The 23,114-nt window shown below is 40.9% G+C and overlaps 1 protein-coding gene and 3 non-coding genes across 5 annotated transcripts; all 4 read left to right on the top strand.

Annotated features, from left to right (window-relative positions):
* The first annotated feature begins 4,208 nt into the window (after nucleotides 1-4,208).
* nt5c3a (5'-nucleotidase, cytosolic IIIA) lies at nucleotides 4,209-14,999 on the top strand. 2 transcript variants are annotated; one of them, XM_076280934.1, is made up of 9 exons: nucleotides 4,209-4,404; nucleotides 10,709-10,807; nucleotides 11,151-11,220; nucleotides 11,358-11,404; nucleotides 11,552-11,637; nucleotides 11,911-12,000; nucleotides 12,575-12,737; nucleotides 13,136-13,336; nucleotides 13,832-14,999. In XM_076280934.1, exons 1-9 carry the CDS (start codon nucleotides 4,267-4,269, stop codon nucleotides 13,931-13,933), a joined length of 996 nt encoding a protein of 331 aa, XP_076137049.1. In that variant the 5' UTR covers nucleotides 4,209-4,266; the 3' UTR covers nucleotides 13,934-14,999. The 2 variants fall into 2 exon arrangements, with proteins under 2 accessions (XP_076137049.1, XP_076137050.1); XM_076280935.1 differs by lacking the exon at nucleotides 4,209-4,404 and adding an exon at nucleotides 8,016-8,698.
* A 228-nt stretch (nucleotides 15,000-15,227) lies between these two features.
* Nucleotides 15,228-15,299, top strand: trnap-agg (transfer RNA proline (anticodon AGG)). The gene has a single exon. It is a non-coding gene; the product is annotated as a tRNA-Pro (tRNA).
* Nucleotides 15,300-15,811: 512 nt separating this feature from the next.
* Nucleotides 15,812-15,883, top strand: trnap-agg (transfer RNA proline (anticodon AGG)). The gene has a single exon. It is a non-coding gene; the product is annotated as a tRNA-Pro (tRNA).
* Nucleotides 15,884-16,200: 317 nt separating this feature from the next.
* Nucleotides 16,201-16,272, top strand: trnap-ugg (transfer RNA proline (anticodon UGG)). Its single transcript has one exon. It is a non-coding gene; the product is annotated as a tRNA-Pro (tRNA).
* The last annotated feature ends 6,842 nt before the right edge of the window (nucleotides 16,273-23,114 follow it).

Genomic DNA, 23,114 nt, shown 5'->3' with positions numbered 1-23,114 from the left:
TTGGGATACTTTTGGCCCTCAAAGAACAATATAGCACCTTAATAATATTAATTTAATAATTTACCATTTTTTATCAGAGCTTCCCCTGTTCCAAAGAGCAGCAATCGCCACTGGTGATATCATATGTATAGGTTTAGTTTAGTTGAACCTCATCTGCCAGGTATTTGACCTACCAGGTTGACACAGCGTGAAAAATACTCAATAATACTCAAAGCATACCTGAAGCCGGGGAAATGCGGGGGGGGGGGGGGGGCGCGCCTGGGATGGCTTCTGAAGTAGCATCGCAAATGAGAGAACATTTTGAAAATTCCACAGACAGGGAGCTCTTGAACCCTCTCACCGTCTCTGAAAGCATAACCGTGGCTCAACAGGTAGGCTAGATCTATAGATAAACTCATTTTCAGGCATCTGACCGACCGGGTTGACACTTCAGCGTGAGAAATCGGGGGTGTGGCGTGTGAAACTAATCAAATGCGTGTGTCTCACGGCCAATGCGTGAGAGTTGGCACCTATGGATACGCAGCATCGAGGCAAAGACAACCAGACTGAGAAACAGTTTCTTCCCATCTTCTGTTAGACTGATACATTCATTACCTCATCACCTCTGCTCTGATCAGACCAGACAGCTCCTGACATATGCACTTTAGTCATGAACTTATGGACTTTACTCTGAACACTGATGACATTCAACGATATAGATTTTTTAGATAGGATGATACATGGTGCAGCCGTGGCCTATTGGTTAGTACTTCGGACCTGTAACCGGAGGCTTGCCGGTTCGAACCCCGACCAGCAGGCACGGCTGAAGTGCCCTTGAGCAAGGCACCTAACCCCTCACCCCGAGCGCCGCTGTTGATGCAGGCAGCTCACTATACGCCGGGATTAGTGTGTGCTTCACCTCACTGTGTGCTGTGTCTGTTTCACTAATTCACGGATTGGGATAAATGCAGAGACCTCTGCAATCCCTCACGGGATCAAAAGAGTATATATACTTATACTATACTTATACTTATACATTTGTTTGACCCATAATTTAATTTCTATTTTTTTTCTATTTATTGGTGTGTGTGTGGGTGTGTTTCGCCTCTACATAAAAATGTAGGAATGAAAATAAAGCTTTCTTAAATCCTTGAATTCTTGAATATTTAGTCCTTTCCCCTCATTTCACCTGTTGCCACATAAAACACTTCAACCCATGAAATTCAGACATTCGCACAACCTTTACATCTTTATTTCTCATAGTGTCATATTTGTACATTTATTCATTTGAAAGAAAAAATCTGTCTATCCAAACTGCCACAAGTGAGGTTCAATAAGATAAGGTCAGGTATTTAGCAGGGCTTTTATTCAAATTGACTTACAAATTCATGAAGCTGATCAAAAGAAAAAATATAGGCTACAAAATAAAACATAAAATGAAGATTCAGTTTCTTTTGGTCGTTGCCCCTTGCGTTGGCCGTGATGCCCCTTTTGAAAATCAAAGGTTTACAGGCCACTGTGGCCTTGGTGCCCCCAAATTCACCAATTCTTCTCAGTTGAAATGCTTGCGATCGCGAAGTAGCCTACTCATCACACATGTATCATATATGAAAGAGATTTTTCTCAGCTTTTAAACGATGTTAGCCACTAATTGCTGTGGTGAACGGTTCACGAGAAAAGTAAATAATATTATTAAATTTAATCATAACTTCTATGTAAGGTTCTGCGTCCATCTCCCTACCCATTCATCTCGGTGGAATACTTCATGAACCCATCGTTCAACACATGACAAACCATATATCAGAATAAACAGCAGAACTTACTGAACACAAAGGTGTAAAGCAGTCCCCTGTGCAGTCAGCCATTCCCGAGTATTCCGGTTTTAAATTTGCATTCATGTCTACAACTTTGGTCTTTAGGTTTCAAAACGTGTGTAAATTGTTCTACATGATTTCATAACAAGCCAAAAACAAAATAAATGTACAAATATTGCCTAGATATCGGTAAATATTAAAACCAGAGGATATAGATAGATAGATATAGGGCAGTTCCAGCGTTATGGATGTGACAATTGGACTCATATTGGTAAACAAAATGCCTTAGAGTGGGGGCAAAATTAATATCAGTGAATTCATTTGCATAACTTTTAATGCAATCTCTGTCCTCTGAATACTGAGAAATCCTCAAATTTCATATAATCAATTTCATCCTAAGAATACAAGGCATTTTATCAGCGTTATGGATGTGACATGAAATGGACACATTTGAGAGATTACAGGTTTTCTACAAACTCTGTGAATTTTGAAGGAAACTGCCGAAACTATGATATATGTACCATGAAGGAGACTTGAATGAACACAAAAAGTGTGTTTTTGAAACTATGCGTCATTTTCGTAATGCATTATGTAGGAAAAACTGGCGTTATGGATGTGACGGTTTCACTTTATGGATGTGACGTGTCTGAACCAGTCCTCGACAAACTACATAAAACACATAATTAAGTAGTGAATTTTGATATGAAACAATTGAAATAGTAATTATGAAAAACTAGCGATGAAATTATTGCTTCCTCAGTCCAACTATGATCCACAGGAAGAATCAGGACAACAAATATAAAAACATAAAATATAAAAAAGAAATTATTTTTTTTATTTTACCGTCATCAATTTTGGTCAGTGATTCCCGGGTTACTGAAACACCAGGGAACATGAAACTTGGTGGCCACTCCCCTAAATAACTAGCCCTACCTGAACCGTTGCACCCAAGATGACAAAATATTTATGGTATGTTAGTCTCAAGAGCCCGCATGAACCTAACCCATACCCACTCATTTGTGATTTGCACACATAAAGTACATGCACGCGTACGTTCACACACGCACACACACACACATGTGCACACACACACACACACGCACGCACGCACAGTCGCACACATACAGACAGGCAAGGACACACACACATAAACACATACAGACAGGCAAGCACACACACACACACACACAAACACACACATGCACAAACACCCCCCCACATGAATGCAGACACATAAACACACACACACATGAAACATGACATATTACATCACAAAGCCTTTTATCTTACCACTAGGAGTACTCCTAAATCGCACTAAAAGAATCAGAGCTCTGTTCTAGAATCTTTGGTTTAGGAGTTGTCCTTTTTCCTTACTAAGAGTAGGTCTGAAAGGCTTTGTGAATAACCTTTAAGAGAAAACTCCTAGCTAAAATCTTTTAGTGCGATTTAGGAGTACTCCTAGTGGTAAGATAAAAGGCTTTGTGAATACGGCCCCAGATGATTTACAGTTATGTAATATGTCACGTTTCATGTTTTTGTAATGTTTCATGATGCAGGTCTACTGCTGTGAATAGGCTAAATACAAATTTGATCATTTTTATAGCCTACTACTGTATACTTAACTTTGGCCTTGGTGCCCTGACATGTGGCCTTTGTGCCCCCACCAACTATGCCCAACTGAAGGCCAAGTGGCCTTGCCCCTAAAATGGTGAAATTCCAAGTCTGGTCAAGAGTCTTTTCTGCTGTGATCCCTCATAGGTGGAATGATTTACCTACTGCTCAATTCTAGTTTGGGGATCCTCAAAAAGCAATGACATTTTTTACAGTCTATGTTTAGCACTTGCTTTTATCCAAATTTACACCAAGGGCTACAGCAAAGCTCCGCCTCAAATCTCCCTGGCTACAGTGCAGAGGAGACCCTACTGCATCTGTCAATATTACTAGAGGATAGGAGTGCTACTCTAGGTTTTCTGCCCACAACAGCTGATGTAGAAATACAGAAATAAATGTCTTCTTTGTGTAAATTTAGATAAAAGCATGTCAATTTGGATAAAAGCATGTAAATTTGGATAAAAGCATACCAGAGTCCATACCAGAGACCAGAGTGACAGAGACCGTTTTGTTTGTATACGTTTCCATGGTAGCTGTCATTGGAGTTCATACCATTCGCAGGTAATGACAACTGGGAGATTCTAAACAGCTAACAATATTTTTATTATGAACAATTTGCGACAAAATGATAATTGTTAAAATCGTAAATAAATGATTACACACAGACATCCAAGCTAGGCACACGTATCTGCTGACACCTTTAATGAAAAGCACCCCTTTTGTGAGAATCAATTGGTACCGCCAGACGAGAACGTGGGCGCGCGTGCGGTTCATTTAGCCACTGAACAAGCCTGAGGTAGGAGGGACCATGTTGACATGAACGGAGCCGGCTGTCGTTGGGTTTTGGGAAGCAAGTCACATCATGGATAAAAACGCCATGGTCAAAGTTGGGGCCGTGGCCAGCGCCAGCATGTGCGCTCTGTTTGGTGGTGTGGTTTTGGCGCAATATATTTTTACCAGGAAGAACAGAGCTGGGAAGAAAACGAAGATAATCGAAATGGTGGGTTGGCCCCTACTCATTTTTGTGACGTGACTAGTGCGCAGCCGCGGCCTTTCGTAAAAATAGCAGCGTTTAGAGGTCACACGCTATCAGGAAGATTCATGTGCGATGGTCATTTTTCAATGTAAAACTACAACAAAATTGTGTTGCTGGTTAAGAATGCTTATGCTTAGTCTCGTCTGTAAAGATGGACGGTTTTGTTTCTACTGGTACATTTAGTAACATGAGCTAGCTAACTACCTCCAGGCAGGCAGTCCTCAGTTATGCAAGATATGCGACCCTCCTTAATGCTGGTGGACCTCATCCATCTAACCCAACAAGTTTTACTGGAGATTGTTTTCGCCTGGCCTCCAGACATGGATTCAGCCATAACCATGTTATTGTCGGAATTGTCATCTAAAGGCAGGGGAACTACCAGAAAGTTGGCTGTTGGGAATTGTTTCTTCAACGTTAGACAGTGAAGAAGGTTGTTCTGAGCTTGTTTACGGCATGATACGAGCCCAACATGCTAATTATGTCAATAAAACTAACCATGTTTAAAGAGAACCAATGAAAGTTGTCACAGTGATCCCACTGATTTCTCAACTTTATACCAGGTGAACTGTCAACAGTGCTTCCTGCTCTATCGTTAGCCTCATCCGACTTCGCACACCGCTGCGTAGATCTGGCTGATTGTGATGCAATCTGGACATTTGCACAAAGCAAACATGCATTGTGGAGACAGTAAAATAATGCATTCATTACGTCCAGACAGATATGCGGAGCGCAGCATGAAACCCCATGCTGTAAGTGGCTGCTAAGGTCCCCAGTCACCACTTCTTGCGTCACCCATCGTCATAACTAACCCATGACCAAGCAGGCATTGTTGGGTAGAGTAGAGAAGGGCGTAATTTGGAACGTATGATTTTGTTGACATTACCATGCGACATATCCCAAAGGTAATTCATCCCAATAACAACTTTTAGCAGTCCTCCAATATTGTTAATTATTGTATTCTCAAGTGGTAGCCTAATGTTTCAAATATAGAAGGAAAATATTGTGCTATAATGTGCTGTTCTTGTGCTGCTTTAAAGTGAATATTAATGGCAATAAGAACATGCACCAGTTACCAATACAACTGCTTAACATTAACCGCTAGATGGCAGTCCCAGACCCATATCATATGTATATTATTACATAGTATAATAAGCATCTTCTATCCAAAAGTTCATTAATTTATTCATGAGTTTATTAATAGTAACCGCATTATTTATAGTAGTCGTGTTATTTTTTTAATTTCTGTTTGTTTGCACCCACCAGGTTCGTGCAAGCCATAGACATGTTTAATATTTGGAAATTGGTTAATCCTTTTGAGTTGAACCTTATAATTAATGACTTCTAAATGAATGGCATCATTGTGGATTACTCTATGCTTCGACACAATATAAATATTGTTCTGACCGCAAATGTTACAGATTATCTTACCTTACATTTGCTTGCCTCCTTTGCTGTCTGGTTCACACTGGTTTGGGATAACTGGTGTTTGCGTCACACATGTAATCTATTGGGAAGGGGGGGGGGGGGGTGGTATTACTACTTAGCAGATCTTGGGCATAAATTAGCCTGAGCTAACGCTACCAAGCAGACCATGGAAAGGCTCATTGCAATGTTATTATTAATTGGTCTCAGTACTAAATGCAACCAGAGACACAAAAGACAACTAAACTCCCCAGTGTCACATGCTGACAGTAGACAGTTGGATGTGTATGTCTTTGTAGCTACTCAGGTGCACCAATACATTTGCCATAGCAGCTGGTTGGTTGGGTTGAACAGTGCAACTTGACCTTGTTTGAGTAGCTGGGGTAGTGAGGACATTTCTACTTCCTGTGCAGGGGTGGCAACTCAAGCCGTTTGCCCAACACCTCCAGATTAGAGGGGAAGGCGTCTGTTGAAAGTTGTGACTTCAGAGACCAGTCTGTTTTCTGTAAACTCGGGCAATGGGCCTGTGCCACAGTATCTCCTTTGTAGTTGCTAACGTGCGTCCGTTGGCAGGCATTGGCACAACATGAACTGCATTATTTAATGAGATTGGCCCAGTGTCAGTGGTCAGTGGCAACTAAACACTCAAAGCGATCACTCTGACGTTCTGTTCTGTGAGTGTTGAAAGTATTGCAGCTGCAGTGCAGCAAGCGTTGGGCTTAGTGTCACAAACCCTCTGACCTCCCACCCGTCTGTGCACATGCCTGTGCACGTGTTTCTGACTTTTTCTGTGTTTATACGTCATCTGGTCTTTTGTTAGAAGAGTTTATAGATTGTAAATCTATTGTAACTGTCTTGTCTCATTGAAGTTTTGCTGATTCTGGACTTCATTTCCCGTCTGGGGTAGGACGGTAACGGTACACAAAAATCACAGTTCGGTGTCTAGCCTACCCCAGTTTTGAAGTCATGGTTCGGTTCATTTTCGGTACAGTAAGCCTGTAGGTACTGCTAACCTAATAATGTATACAATATTGCTGATGCGCAATGGGAATAGTATAGGAAGAGGTGTCGACAAATGTTTTGATGTTAATTGACTAAACTGACATATGCTCTGCCTTTGTGTGGGCACTCGAATTTAAAACATGGTCCTCAAGCAAAAAAGCCTACCGATTGTTACTGTTAAAGACTGTTTGGTACATTCGGTACACATCTGTATTGAATCTAACGTCATGTACCTAAACAGTTTAGTAGGAAAACGTGTACCATTACACCCCTAGTCTGGGGTGATGGTCATTTTCTCCCTCAAACTGTATTGTTGCATCTTCAGATGGAGAGAGTATGGCTTCACAAACCGATTCACCACGGTCTCTCGTCTCTCACTAGACCTGAGAAATCTGATGTCTAAGGGAAAGGGTGCGCCTAGTCACACAGACTAGACCATAGGGCAAAATGCCACTCTAATCATTGCTATTAAGATTCCAAAGAACAGATCTTGTCCTCACAGATAATGCAAATCATAGTCACTCAATACTTTAAGAACACTGAACAGAAACTGAGATGGTCAGCAGCTGAGTAGAGGGACGCATTCCTATGGACATGTTGAGTCATTTACAGAGCACAGACATGTTAAAGTGAAGGCCTGTCTGAATAATTTATTTTCATATTATTCTGATTTACACCATTTTCAGAAGGGACTTGGTATACTTGCAAAAATCTAGGGGGACAGTAGAAAAATAGAACTCTCTGGTACCTCATCCTTCTTTTTCTAGCTTGCTGCTTTTCAGCTGGCCGTAGTTAAGTGTCATCTTTTGTTGCAGGAGCGTACATGTATTACTTGCGTGGTGTGATGGCCTTGTTTTGTTGCTTTGCTGATTCTTGGCTGGGATTCTTCTGCGCATGTCAGCACTGCTGCATGCTCACACAAGAGGTTCACGGAGGGAAAGGAATTCGTTTGGAAGGGGTGCTCAAGTCTCCAGCATATTTGCGGGCCGTTTTACACGCCCAACCCTGACACAGCACACCCATGGAAGCCATGCCAATGACCTACTTCTTACTCAGGCAAAACAAATACAGATCTGAACGTTTCGGACTGTTTTCAGAAACTGGAGGAAAGTCAGTTAGCATGTCTATGTGTTCTTTGAATTATGTTTAGAATGCCACTGACCCCAAACCCCTTATAGTTCAGTAAAAAAGCAATCAAAGGGACTGGTTGGAAGAATGTACACAGAGCATATGCTCACCTTTTGACCTCTGACATTCCATAGTCATGTCTATACTCTGTGCCTACACAGCAGTGTGTGGTGGGGGTCAGTGTGTTTTGTAATCTGTGTGGTCAGCATGTGTGCGTGCGCGTGTGTGTGGATGGGTGTGTGTGTATATCAATACAGATAGGATCTATTAGTGACCTCTCTTGGGGTTAAAGGGGAAAGGTTAGATTTGTGATTGGTGCAGTATCTCCACAGGCTGTAGCAATCACCTCTGCCTCACTGACCTTGTTCTACAACTTTCTCAAAAGAAAAATTAGCATGTCCTTAATGGAAGTGAGAGAGGGGGAGAGAGAGAGAAGATTTATGACCCATGCATTCATAGCAGTTTCCTTGACTGCAAGTATGCTTGTCTGATGTGTGCCTGTAACGCATCAAGCGTGTGTGTGTGTGAGTGTGTACGTTTGTGTTTGTGTTTGTCTGAGGCCCCTTAGAAGGGGTGGGGGCCATGAGGCTAATCTATTTTTGGCGACGCCCCCTATGAGCCAGCGCTATATAAGCCTGAGCATGACCGACAGAATTTTCTTCCCTCTTCGCTTTTTTGTGCAACGTCCTGAAGACTCAAACGAGAGGTAAGGCCATATCTTTGTGCTGCAGACATAGGGAGTGAGACATTACATTACCATGTGTGAACTTGTTCATGCTTATATGTGTTTTCTCTTGGTTTGTCTGTTATAGGCTAAATATATGCAGTATGGGATGACTTTAGGATCCATTCAGTGTTATCACACAGCTGATAATGCCTCAAAGATCGGTCATGTTATTTCTTAGTTGTAGATTAGTAGTTGTAGACATAATGGGCTGAGTATTAGTCGGGGTGTTTCAACGTGTCAGTTTCTTATTGTGTGTGTGTGTGTGTGTGTGTGTGTGTGTGTGTGTGTGTGTGTGTGTGTGTGTGTGTGTGTGTGGATATGGATTCGTGTTGGGATCAAAAATGTGTGTGTGTTTTTTTTTATTTTCATGTGTAGATCAAAACCAGTTATGCAATTTAAAGATGTGTTACATAAAAAAGGGTGTGGGAAAGTGGATCAAGCCAGGGAGACACCCCACCCCCACCCCCTCCCCAGGTCTCATTCCACCCATCTCAGCACCAGATCTGACCTTGCTCAGGGATTGCATTGACTATTTTATGATGTTTTCTGGCCATTTTTTTATGTTGGAGCAGCCCAACATTAGTGTCTTATGGTTATAAATTTCAACTAGACAGGTTTTCGCTGTGGGAACCAGAAACCATGACGCTGTGGATTTCTGCCATGAATTGTCTGTTTATCAGGGGTTTAATTACCACCGCCACCCGTCACCACCCAAAAGAAACACACACACACACACTCCGTGTCAAGGTTGCGCTTGCATTAGCAGCCTTAAAAATATGCCTGATCTTCTTACGGGGTGGTATGTTGGGGACCGTACTGGGTAGGATTGGTATTTTTAAGTCAGGTCTCTGTGGTCACTCAGCAGGGATGTCCTTTCTTATCAGTCGTTGCGATTCTGCCACAACTTCTGCCACGGTTGGCAAAATGTGGCCAAGCTTGCTCTTTCACGTCGCCTCTTAAAAAGTAGAGGTGTCCATAGCAACCACCTGTAATGTAAAACTGAAAGTTTTTTGACGGTTCAACATTCCACATCTTTGTATACTGTATACAAAGGATTGTGTAAGTTAGCCTTGATCAAGCATTGCCACATCAAAGACCTACACTTAAAGCTCAAAGAAATGCTCAAGTCATTGATAAATCAATCACAGTAAGTTAAAAAGATAACATGTTTCCAATTGTGTTGTGTCAAAGGCGGAATCACAACCATAGGGACCTCCATTACAATCCCCACTATCTCTTGTGTCCTATAGCTTAATTCTAGAATGAGAACAGTACTCTACCTTTACTGGGCTGCAGTCACGTTGCTGCTCTTTTGATGTGCAGAAGCGTCGGACTCCTGTCTTCAGGGTAAAGAGCAGACTTTGACAGTGATACTGCACGGCCGCTTTTCCACTTCAAGTCTCTCTCTAGCCTATGGCTGCTGGTGGGTGAGACGGGGTGGGGAGCTTGTTTGGGTCACTGTTATATAAGAAGACAGCTAGACATGTACACAGCTGTTGCCCCTCTTCAGCTTCAAAAATAAGTTGTTTGTGTGCGTAAGGGACTCAGCTGGCAAGTTGTCTCGGTCATCTGGTTTGGGTTTTGCCTGCCTGTCTGCAACACATCTCCTGTCACAATTCAGTGTTTCTTTTTGCTGTATTGAAATAAGGAAGAAGTTATAAAGTAACTTAAGTGGTAAAAGCATCAACAAGGGCTCAAAAAAATGGATTGAAATAGGTGGGCCACACCAGGGGAACAACGATCGCAAAATGGGGTTGCCATAGAATGTTGGTGTAGCATTAAAAATGTGACTTGAATTTCAGATGAAGCCAAGTCAAATCCTTGTGATCTATGAGTCATTTTTATATCACTTGTTGACAGTGTTTTGGGTTGTGGAGGGGACGTCTCTAAATCTCTCTCTCTCTCTCTCTCTCTCTCTCTCTCTCTCTCTCTCTCTCTCTCTCTCTCTCTCTCTCTCTCTCTCTCTCTCTCTCTCTCTCTCTTTCTCAGATGCCGGAGTTTGAGAAGAGCACCGTCCACATAAAGGACCCGGAGCGGGTTGAGCAGGTGATCTGCGACTTGATTAAGGGTGGAGCCCCTAAGCTGCAGGTATGGATGGGAGTTAACACATCCTAATACAGCCAAATCTCACGCACATTTGCTTGCCTATGGATATTGTGCTGTGCTCTCACTGGAGCATTAACTCATAGGCTCATTGCCATTGTTTTGTTCCGATCCTGATAATGTAGTGCTATGTAAATGTAGTGTGTTGTATTGTAGCATGAATCACTGGCATCTGCTGGTTTGTTTTTGGCTGTATATGGGCGTATATATATATATATAGCGTATGTATGTAGGACTGCAATATTTTGGTTTACCCTGATACCCTGGGTATGGCAGTATATTTTTGCTGTTTTACAAAACAAAAATCAATATTTTCTATCTTTTTCAGATTATCACAGATTTTGATATGACGTTAAGTAAATTCGCAGTCAATGGAAAACGCTGCCCAACTTGTCATAGTAAGTTAACCTAGCCTAAAGTTTAATTTAACAGTATTTGAATGTTATAGCTTAACAGCATTTTTCCCCTGATGATTTTAAATATGATCTGTGAAACAATGATACATTTGTCATAAAATAGTTTTTTTTTGTCATAGATATTATCGATAACTGCAAACTTGTCACAGAGGATTGCCGCAAAAAGGTTTGATTTCATTCCGATTTTTTGCTTTTCCTGAACTAAAGATATAATGTTGTTGCATGTTGTTAAGCATTCACTCAACAAAAAGGACTTAAAACTCTTAGCTATACAATCATTTTGACATATGGTATTTGTTTCTTTTGTTTGTAGTTGCTGCAGCTGAAAGAAACCTACTATCCCATTGAGATAGACCCCCACCTCACTATTGAGGAGAAGTTTCCATTCATGGTCGAATGGTGAGGTTGCACAAAAAATATGCACAGTGTACTGCTTACATACACTCAAACTTACCCTAAGTTAGGACCTCCACATAGGCAATTCGTATATTGGTAGTCACACTCACACACACACACACACACACACACACACACACACACACTATTTTTGTCTGTTGTAGATGTAGATGTACTCATAAACAAACAGACATTTCAACTCTTTTTCCCCCTTTCTATATACAAACACCTGAACATAAGCGCTTGTCACTATGCCTGCTGTTGCTGTGCTTGCAGGTATTTTAAATCACACACGTTATTAGTGGAGCAGAGGCTTCAGAAGGACAAACTCCCAGAGGTGGTGAGAGAGTCCGATGCATCTCTCAGGTAAGATCGTACTCAGTGTCTGAGAGATTTAATCCTACAAAGCAAATGTACAAGAGTGCTCATGGTACAAATATCAGATATTATGACCTAGCTTGATATAGATAGAAGAGGCCTGAACTTTTATTGCTGAGTCCGAACACATGCAGATTGTTGTGTTTTTTCTTGTACTGTGTCATTTTGAATATGAAAGTGATGTTTATTGGTAGGTGGACAGGCACGTTTAAAAGTGCAGTTGGGGACTCTCACCTAGGACACTTTTTGTGAAATTCAGTGACTTGCTCAGTAAACGGGAAAGAAACAATGTGCCTCGTACAAAGCCCTACATTGTATTCCAGCCAATCAACAAAGCCCTACACTCTATTCCAGCCAATCAACAAAGCCCTACACTCTATTCCAGCCAATCAAAACGTTGATTCTGGAGCATGGAAGGGAGAGTGCACTTTTATTGTCAACTGAGCTCAACTGTGAACCGAATCACAAAGTGCTTGGTTAAGTGTCCTGTTCCTCCATGCAGGGAGGGCTATGAGCAGTTCTTTGATTGGCGCTAGGTTAAGTGTCCTGTTCCTCCATGCAGGGAGGGCTATGAGCAGTTCTTTGATCGGCTGCTGCAGCACAACGTGCCCGTGTTCATCTTCTCGGCTGGCCTGGGCGATGTGCTGGAGGAGATCATTCGCCAGGCTGGGGTCTACCACGCCAACGTCAAAGTGGTCTCCAACTTCATGGATTTTGATGAGAATGTAAGGACATTAACATTCTAGACACCATAGGCTGTATAAATAAGGGCTTTTCCATAGTAAGAATGTAGGGGTAATAATAAGAGCAAATTAAAATCTACTAGGTACATTGACAATTCTATCACTAAGCATACAACCATTCAAAAACCACAGACTAGGGTTTACTCATTTATAGCCAATGAGTCAACACTGTGATGACTTTGATTGATCGACCCGGGGTGTTAGCATTGACTAAACGCACCCATGCTTACCTGTCTACCGCTGTGTTTAACAGCGGCCATTTCTCAAGCTTAATTTTTCACATAATTGGTTGTAGCCGATTGTGTCTCGGCTTGTTCAGTTATGCATGTGTCCTGTAGTAAAACGCTTTGTGTGTGTATGTGTGTGTGTGTGTGTGACAGGGAGTCATCAAAGGCTTCAAAGGCGAGCTCATCCATGTGTACAACAAACATGACGGGGCACTCCGGAACACTGAGTACTTCAAGCAGCTGAAGGACAACTGCAATATAATTTTGATGGGCGACTCCCTTGGTGACCTGAACATGGCCGATGGTGTGCCCAGTGTGGAGAACATCCTCAAGATTGGTTTCCTCAATGACAAGGTAACCTCACAACTAATAACTAATAACTAATCTATCATAATAGCTTGACCACAATGTACGCATGTAAACCCACCTATTGAGAGCTTTGTGGCTGTATTAGTTGAATTGTACTGTATTTTCTAACTGGGCACATTGAAGATGGGCGAAGCCCAAACATCTGTACCTTAGTTCTGTCCATCTAAGGCCTTGTACACTGTTTTGTCTTATTTTAATACAACACTATTTAAGCATCAGCTTTTGAGTGCGGTTTCCTTTTTCCACCTACCTACTTGGCCTGTTTTTGGATTCTTCACCCCAGGCAAAACACCTGGCATGCACCAACCTTAACAAGCACCAATCTCAAACTAACTCTACATTGTATTTTCATTGACCAGGAGCACAGTGTCTGTCTGTCTGTCTGTCTGTCTGTCTGTCTGTCTGTCTGTCTGTCTGTCTGTCTGTCTGTCTGTCTGTCTGTCTGAGTTTGCTCACATAAACCTTTTGTGGCCGTTGCAGGTGGAGGAGCGTTTGGAGAAGTACATGGACTCTTATGATATTGTCCTGGTGAAGGACGAGTCTCTAGAAGTGCCCAATTCCATCCTCCAGAGGATTCTGTGAACGGTCAGCCATGCACCCGGGTGGTCAAGTTTTTTTTTTTTTTTTTAAATTAACCCAGATCAGTCCAATCTTCTGAACTCTTTGGCACGTTTCCATTGCTTTGGGACATCAGCTAACACCTTGATGAAGTCCTCTACCCCCGGCAACCCCATCTGACCCCACCCTGGCTCACCATCCTCCATCTTGTCAAGACCTCTGTTATGTCCACTCTTTGCCCCCTTTCTCCTTTGCTTTCTTTTTAAAGACAACTACATGAACTGTTTTCTTAAAGTGCTCAACATCCATAAGTTGCTGGTCTGTTTGTGTCTCTCTGGTTGTCATTACTGGACTGAGTACACAATAGTTGATCAACACAACACAACACAACAGCCAAACAAAAACCAAAACATGTCTGTCAATCAACTTTGTTCAATTTGCACATTATTATTACTATTGCTATTATCATTGGTTTTATTTTTATATTGTAATGTTATTATGGGAGTAGATATGCAGTATATTAAGGGTTGTTTAAGGTGTAGGGAAATATCACAGACAGATCCTGCATGTGTTTTACCACCAGAATCTTCTAATGATGCAGGAGAGGAGAAGATGTGCATTTAAACAACATGTCATTGAATAAGAAATGGTCAGGTGCACCGCCACATGCTTTCTGATCTATGTTCTCATGGATGTTGACGTGTCCTGTGATGGACAATATGCACTCCAGGATAGTATCAGAGAATGTATGTTACAGATTCCCTCGAATGTTTGACAAACAGGCAAAATGTTGGCATTGTTGTTCATTTTCAATTCATGCTCAAGAGATTCATTCTCTCTTTTTTTTTTTGGCTTTCTTTCTTTCACCAGATGCATTTTATCGGTGTATGTCTGATACTTAGAATGCACACTACCTCCAAGATGTTCACCTTTGGGGTGGAACAGTGTAACTTTGTTTTTGATTTGCACTCATTGTAAAGTCCCTTTTTGAATTAAGCATTAGTGTATGCTGCTACCAATTGCATGTTGCCTTTATTAAATGCATATCATGTGAGAAGTTTCAATTGTCAATAAAAAAATATATAGGAGACACTGACTGTCAGTGCTGTATTTGGAAAACCTTTGAAATTGAGTTGCTCATCACAGAATTGCCATGTAGCTGACGGAGAGATCGTAAGTACCTTGAATCACCTGTAGATGGCAGCGAAGTCCTTGGAAAGGAAAGGAAAGGAAGAAGGAACTCGGAAAAGCAGGGGTCCCAAAAGTTTTGACGTGGCACATATATTGGAAATATGATACCAATATGTGATACCATATTGGCTCGTTGGTCTAGGGGTATGATTCTCGCTTAGGGTGCGAGAGGTCCCGGGTTCAAATCCCGGACGAGCCCTAATTTTAAACTATTTAGATTTGTATTTATTGTGCGTCTGCGAAACTAAACACCCAGCAAGTGTGGGGTATGTGTATGAATGACCTACAAGCAATGAATGAACTTTGCAATTATTTGTGTAGCGGTATGTCAAACGTAGTATTGCAAGTTCCTTCATCAATAATTATTGGTTCATCTAGAATAGATCTAGCCTACACAATGGGAGTGTCGTGTTTACGCATAGACAGGTCGCCGCCGCTGAAATGTTCACCGGATAGTAGAGCTCAGCTAAAACGAAAATGGCACAGTGGCACACATTAAAACCACATAGGCATACAACTTGTTCCATTAACTAGGCTATTCCTATCCCATTTTATAAAATACTAGGCGTGTTTAACCCCCATTAGAAATTATTTAGCTCCAGGCTTTTTGTACCAAATTTCCATAATTGTATTGTATGTCCTCATGAAAGACTGAATGAGATTTGATACGTTTGAGTTACTGCATATGTATGATTTCTAGCTTTATCTATAGGCTCGTTGGTCTAGGGGTATGATTCTCGCTTAGGGTGCGAGAGGTCCCGGGTTCAAATCCCGGACGAGCCCGTCTTTTACGCATTGTTATGCATGACACAGACCTTACAGGATAAGTCAAGAGTTCTTGCCATTTCAGTTATAATGGGGGTCTTTATAAATGGGAATATTTGACAATGTAGGCCTGTAAAACGTATTGAGGACTTATTAACATTACAAACATTCGTTGTGAACTATCGATCTTTGGAAAGTGTGGGGAACACTGTAGGCTGTAACCAAGCCACTTTCAACACTCTGGTATTAACTGCGCTGTAGGCCTATTCGAAAAAAACTACAGTAGCCTATAAGTGCCTAATTCATATCCACATTTGGTTATATACCCCCATATCGGCTCGTTGGTCTAGGGGTATGATTCTCGCTTTGGGTGCGAGAGGTCCCGGGTTCAAATCCCGGACGAGCCCGAGTTTTAACCGTATGAGATGAAATGAAATATGACACTAGGAAGTACGCCTACTTTGACAATAACACTGCTCCACAGTACACGTCAAATTCCCTGAGTCGGTCGTATCGTAAAGTAATGGAATCGGACATGACTGAAAAGCCTATACATTACAGCAGTGTTCCGATAAACTGAGACCTGACAGGTTGGCATTGGCAAAGTAATAGGAAGTCTAGTCTATCTTGACCATTTCGGAGTTCACCGACAGAAATGGTCATGACGCACAGATTGCGTCATGCGTCGTAAACTGTTCAAGTTAGATCGACTACTGTATGTCGCGCTACTTGCGCAGTGTGCGAATGTTCCCAAAGTCTAGGAAAGGCTTATGGCTTAAGCGGAGTGTAGCCGATTCTGTATCTCTACAAAGAAACCTAAAGTGATTTGCTTTTATTTTTCTAATATGGTTCAGTCCGTAGCCTCTGAAAGCCTCTGAAAACAATTGTCCATGTGCACAGTTTGATAATCGATTCAGAAATGCTAGTGTAAACTTTACCATGCAACAGTCTAAATTGTATTTAGACATGATACAGAAAATACCACTGTCTTATCAGTAGAAAATGGTCCTGTGGTTAGAACAATCAAAATTTGCAATTCTTTTCGGAAATCATGGAATCGTCAAGTATCCAACCTATCCAACTTTTAGTGCCCAGTTTGAAACCCAACATCTTTGACGATCTGGATGTGCATTAGCATGGGCATGTTGCACATATCTGGCAAGGCACAATCAATTCTGAATTATGTACAGGTTTTGAGCAACATATACGGCCATCCAGGCAATGTCTTTTCCAGGGAAGACCTTGCATATTTCAGGAAAACAATGGCAAAATGAATTCTGCACATATTTAAACAGTAGGACTATTTCTCCATAGAGGAAGAGTCCAGGTGCTAAAATGGCCTGTCTACAGTCCAGACCTGTCAAATTATCATGGAATAAAAAACAGCATGATTAAGAATACCCCATACAGTTGAGCAACTGCAATCCTATATCGGCCAGGAATTCTCAAAACTCTAGCAACTGGTCTCCTCAGTTCCTAAACATTTACAGAATGTTGTTAAATGAAGGGGTGAAGCAGCACAGTGGTTCCCTGTCCCAACTTTTTTTGAAAGGTGTTGCTGGCATCAAATTCAAAATGAACATATATTTTCCATGAAATAGTCCAAATTTTCATTTTCAACATTTGTTGTCTATGTCATTTTTGCTGCTAAATATGGGGTTACGAGACTTGTATATTATCACATTCTGTTTTTATTTGCATTTTACAACGTCCCAACTTTTTCTGATTTGGGTTTATTATTTTAAATACGCTATAAAAAAGAATTGGAAAGATCGCAGTGAGATATCCTAAGTGGATTTAATCAGGTTAAAGTATATTTTTGTCGTTTTGTGTTGCGGTTCCCCTCTCTCCTTCGTAGTTATTATGACCGCCGCGCAGCGAAGCGGCGGTCATATAGGTTTAGTCAGAATTTATTTCTTTTCTTTTTTTTTCTTTTTTCGCATGCCCAAATTTCCGTCAATGAGTCCCGGGACACTGACTGTTTTGATCTGTAGCCCCCCCGCTGGACTGGACCCCTGAAAGGAGGGTAGGGCAGACACAGTTTTCTGTGAATATCTCGAAAACCGTAGGGTTTATTAGGACCATTTTTTTTGTATGTTGATCTCAAGGGGCCATGTCAACCCATTCCATAACCACTCATTTAATGTATAGCACCACCTAGTTAAACACAAAAAAGTAAAAATGAGGTGTTGTAATCACAGGTATCTGTGACCTAACATAGTCAAAACTGCACGAAATTGGAAGTGTAGGATCATTATGACACCCTCTGTATGCACGCCAAATTTTGTGGAATTCCGTTCATGGGGGGCCACACAATAAATTAATTTATGTTACTATACACCAACTGGCCTGTAGGTGGCCGGAGACAGTTTTCTGTGAATATCTCGAGAACCGTAGGGCCTAGGAGGTCCACCTTTTTTATGTATGTTGGTCTTAAGGGGGCATGTCAACCCATCCCATTACCACTTATTTCATGTATAGCGCCACCTAGTTAAAAATTAAAAAGCAAAAAATTAGGTGTTTTCATCACAATATCTCTGGCTGACAAGGTCAAAACTGCACGAAATTAAAAGTGTAGGATCATTATGGCACCCTCCGAATGCATGCCAAGTTTTGTGTACTTTCGTTCATGGGGGGCCTTACAATAAAATAATTTATGTGTTCATTTAGTGACGTACACCAACAAGGATTCCCGGGACACTGAAAGACCGGGGTACACAAAACTTGGTGGGCATGTACCCCCACATGGATAGCATGGAACCGTCTTTTTTCGTTTTGATCTGTAGCCCCCCCGCTGGACTGGACCCCCCGAAAGGAGGGTAGGGCAGACACAGTTCTCTGTGAATATCTTGAGAACTGTAGGGCCTAGGATGACCATTTTTTTCCGTATGTTTGCCTCCAGGGGTCATGTTAACCCATTTCATGTGCACACATGTGCACAAACAGATACACACACACACACACATACATTCACAGTAATCATACGTATGACACATACTCACACAGTAGACATATGTACGCTTGCATGCACAGGCACATACGCAGGCACACACACAAGCACGCACACACACACACACACACACACACACACACACACACACACACACACACTCACACACACACACCCACACACATAACATAACACAAACAATCAAGAATTTCTCAGAATTATGAACAGGCAAGATGGAGGTGGGGTTGTATAAAATTAATTTTACATGTGAAATCTATGAACTAATCATGTTTTGGTACTTGTTGTCTAGCAGATACCAAGAATTGAGTGTGGATAATGCAATTTAGTGAGACAGTTAGAATCATATAGGCCTTTCAGCGTGATTTCTTTTTGTGGAAAAAATGTGCTGGACTGGGCGGTGGTCATATTTTGTACCGCTCTGCGGTACATCTAGTTTGACCATAAGCTGTTTCGGATGCCTGCCACGCACCAGCCGGACCTGCGCTACGTGCCGCCGTGGAAGATGTTCCCCATAGTGTAGCTCTCCTGCCTGGTGCTCATAGTTATCAGGGATATTGTATTGGGTTTTAAACATTTTGCATATAGCAGTTTTGTAGATTAGCTGTTTGTTGATTATATTACAGGATGAGTGTTAAGATCTATACATAGGCCTTCAGTAGGCTAAATGATTGCCAACGGCACCGCTGTAGAATTACCACTAGAAGGCAGTCAAGTCCTTAAGAAGATAGCACTATGAAAAAAGCCTAAATGAGGTAAAGGTTTGACGTGGCATCGTTTAGCCTACCTTCCATGCCATTAAGCCTACCACTGCAAAAACTCCTACAATTCAAAATGTAGACCTAACATCAATAACCTTAAATCAAGGAAATAGGCTAGGAATTTATATGGCCTAGGCTATATGATTGTTTACTCTTTTAAAAGTGAACATGTTCTTGTTTTATTTAATTTTGCAAGACAGTTTTGCTTATTTAGTAGGCCTAATTTCCATTTTTGTTTCAATTCAATTTCTATTCAATTTCACTTGCAAGATTTGCCAAAAGAACAAAAATATTTTCACTTATAACAAGGTCAAAAACACCAAGTGCAAAAATGTCATGTATTGCTATACAAATAATAAAAAGTGTAATTACATTTCCTTGATTAGTTATCAAGGTAACGAACCATTGGTTAGTTATCTAGATGTTTAGGATGCTTTGCAGCGCAGAGTTTTATAATTCTGTACAGTGGTCCACTAGATTGCCATGGCCTTTAATGTTTCACTCTCCAAAAGTGCTTAACCAAGTTTTGAAATGATGGCTATAAATTCAGAATAAGAGTAGCCTAACCTCCCCAAATGTTTAGACATAGACTATTGTAGAGATTGTTGGTCTAGGGGTAGGCTATGTTAAGGGTGAAAGGTCCTGGGTTCAAATTCCGGGCGAGCCCTGCTTTGCCAATACTACACATAAAAAAATTATACACACTAAATATGCCTATGTATTTTAGATTAATGACAATACTCACAAGATGCTGTAAATCAGTGAATTTTTATTTAGGCTTGTTTACATTTGTACCTACAAAATATAGGCTATACTGGCAGTTCACAACATTCTGAACAGCTCAAATTGATATAGAAATGAACACCAACTTCACCTTTATAAAACCAATTTCTCTGTAAAGTTTGTCATTACTCACAGGTACAATTTTCAGCACTATAGGGAGAAGTATAAGTAGGCCTATAGGCCTACAGTCTAGAGTAGACACAGTAGCCCATGTACAGCCCTGGCCACTTACAGGAGTTATGAACTATTTAACTGTAGCCTATAAGACACAAGATAATGTCAGCTAATTATGTAGATGGAGTAGGCCAGTGTTTTTCAACCACTGTGCCGGGGCACAGTAGTGTGCCGTGAGAGATCATCAGGTGTGCCGCAGAAAATTACCCAAATGTCACTCACTGGTCCAGAAAAGCAACTGTTGCATCAAAGAATTTATAACCACATGCTCTCATTGATTGTATGATTGCACTATTTGTGGTATGCAGGCATTGTACAACGGGGGCCCCATATCCAGTATTCACAGAATTATCACATATCCAGTTCATAACAACAATTAAGTTAGATATAGTCACCTAGAAATGAAACAGAGGGCGCTTGTTTTATTGAGCAGGTCTTGCATAGAAGCCATAATAAGGCCATATCTGTGTATTATTTGAAATTTTAGGCTATAGTATGTTTATTTTTTCTTCACACAGGATGTTAGTGTGCCGTGGGACATTTTAAGTGTCAAAAGTGTGCTGTGGCACAAAAACGTTTGAAAAACACTGGAGTAGGCTATTGACTTATTTTTTGTGTCAACATATCTGTCAGCTAATGAGTATACTCATCTCTCTCTCTCTCTCAATGTGTGACCTGCAAAATCAACTATCAAAACAGAACAGAGGAAAAGTTTGCCTGAGATAAATTTAAAAATGCTACCATGCCAGCCTAAACCAATGCAGTTGGTATTATTAAAAAACCTGAGGTCAACAGAAAGTGTTGCTAATCATTTAAATTAAACTCAGACTCCACCATATTGGTTTGTAGGTTACTATTTTATCACTCTCTTCAGTGTCATCTTAAAAGAAAAGTTTAGAGACCAATTTAAGATTCAATAAATGACATGGTCAGGGTGAAATGACTAATTGCCAAAATTGTGTTAACATGTCTCTCTGTCATTGAATTCTACAGCATGGATTGGGCCATGGAGAATGGAGACATAATCATTTTGAAATATATTAAAAAACTTTTACTATTCCTTGAGGTTGTCATACAACTTCATTTTAAACTTCTAGTAGGTGGACTCATGCTCCCAGTTATTTGGAAACAAAGGGGTGCATGACGTTTTGAGAAAGTCCCTTAAGATCAAAGAGAGCGAACACAAATACCATTGCCAAAAGTCGTATGCCACGAGTAAGCTAATTAATAAAGCTCCTTAGGAGCACAAAGGTGCTACTTTGACAGCTGACCACTCAAAAAAGACTAACATTATTAGGCAGCATGCATCACTGCCAGTCTGAGAAATTTAATAAGAGTGCTTGTCGGTCTTAAAAGGTCATTTTGTATATATAAAGTCAGCCTTCCTTAAATCAACATTCACTCTCAAGTGTGTCATATGAGAACACAAAATGTTCATCAAAACTTACAGACGTTCATGTTTTCTCCAATCAGCATTAAACTATTCAATATATTTTGGGAGGCTTGGGAAATTTTTATCAAGCAATATACCAAGGTATTTTGTATGCAGGAGATTCTGATGTTTCACATTCTACTTTACAAATTTGCAACCTTGCCGGTTTGCTTGACCTAACTAGGTTATACCTCTCAGCATGATATCTCCAGCAGGGGATCAACTATAATTTTTGGGGCCTAAAAGAATATGATATAATACCTCCCCCTGCCCCTCCAATAATAATGACCCTCGGAATCATCAACAGCTTTTGAATGTGTGCATGTGTGCATTTTATACAATAGTTAGGTCCAATCAAACTATTATTAATTTCTGATTGGAGACCATGTACATTCCATTCATTAATAGTGATAGCTCAGAGATTTCTTAATGCCACATTTGTCAGTTAGTAAAAACATGGAGTAAATGGAGTAGAGTGAAATTTCAATTTAGCATATGACGTAGACAAGCAAGCAAATACAATTACAAGCACAAGCACATAGCCTCTCTTACTGAACTTGACTCTCAAGTGATGTGTTGCTTAGAAATGGGAGACACTGAGATTAAGGTTGAAATTATTTTTGGGGGCAGAGGACGAACAAAAATAATAAAAAAAAAAAGGATTGAAAATGCAATTTGATGTCTTTAAATTCCATCAGTTGGTAGAATTGTTGTATAATATGGCACTTGTGATTGTGGCGTTGGTAGATATAGCTACCGCCATGGCTGTGATAACCTGCGGCACCGGGCCTGTGGCAATATCTGTAACCAATGCTTCCATCTGTCTCACTTATATTTTTGTTTAGCTCTAAGGCTCTAAGGATTAAGTTATGCCTTGATCTGTGTGGCTTTTTTAACATTCACACACACACACACACACACACACACACACACACACAAACACACACACACACACACACACACATGCGATACACACTGTAACATAGAATGTACACACTAAAATATAAACATAAAGAATAGTGGTCCATAGTGACCTCTGCATAATGGCAGAAGTATCACCAAAATAAATAACGCTGCATAATGGCAGCACTTGCATGTATGCATGGGTGTCACCAAAGTACTGTATGGCTA

The sequence above is a fragment of the Alosa pseudoharengus genome, unplaced genomic scaffold (assembly GCF_046254945.1).
Source record: "Alosa pseudoharengus isolate Yale_2024_CS ecotype anadromous, Long Island Sound unplaced genomic scaffold, YU_APseudo_1.1 YU_APseudo_1.1_scf_12, whole genome shotgun sequence".
NCBI classification, from domain to species: domain Eukaryota; kingdom Metazoa; phylum Chordata; class Actinopteri; order Clupeiformes; family Clupeidae; genus Alosa; species Alosa pseudoharengus.
This window is presented reverse-complemented; position numbering and strand designations above follow the sequence as displayed.

What these genes read in the sequence shown, in the direction of transcription:
- nt5c3a (XM_076280934.1), top strand. Translation starts at nt 4,267, where the DNA reads ATGGATAAAAACGCCATGGTCAAAGTTGGGGCCGTGGCCAGCGCCAGC. An exon ending in TTTCCATTCATGGTCGAATG is followed by an intron (nt 11,638 to 11,910) that starts GTGAGGTTGCAC and finishes CTGTGCTTGCAG; the next exon opens with GTATTTTAAATCACACACGT. An exon ending in TTGGTTTCCTCAATGACAAG is followed by an intron (nt 13,337 to 13,831) that starts GTAACCTCACAA and finishes TGGCCGTTGCAG; the next exon opens with GTGGAGGAGCGTTTGGAGAA.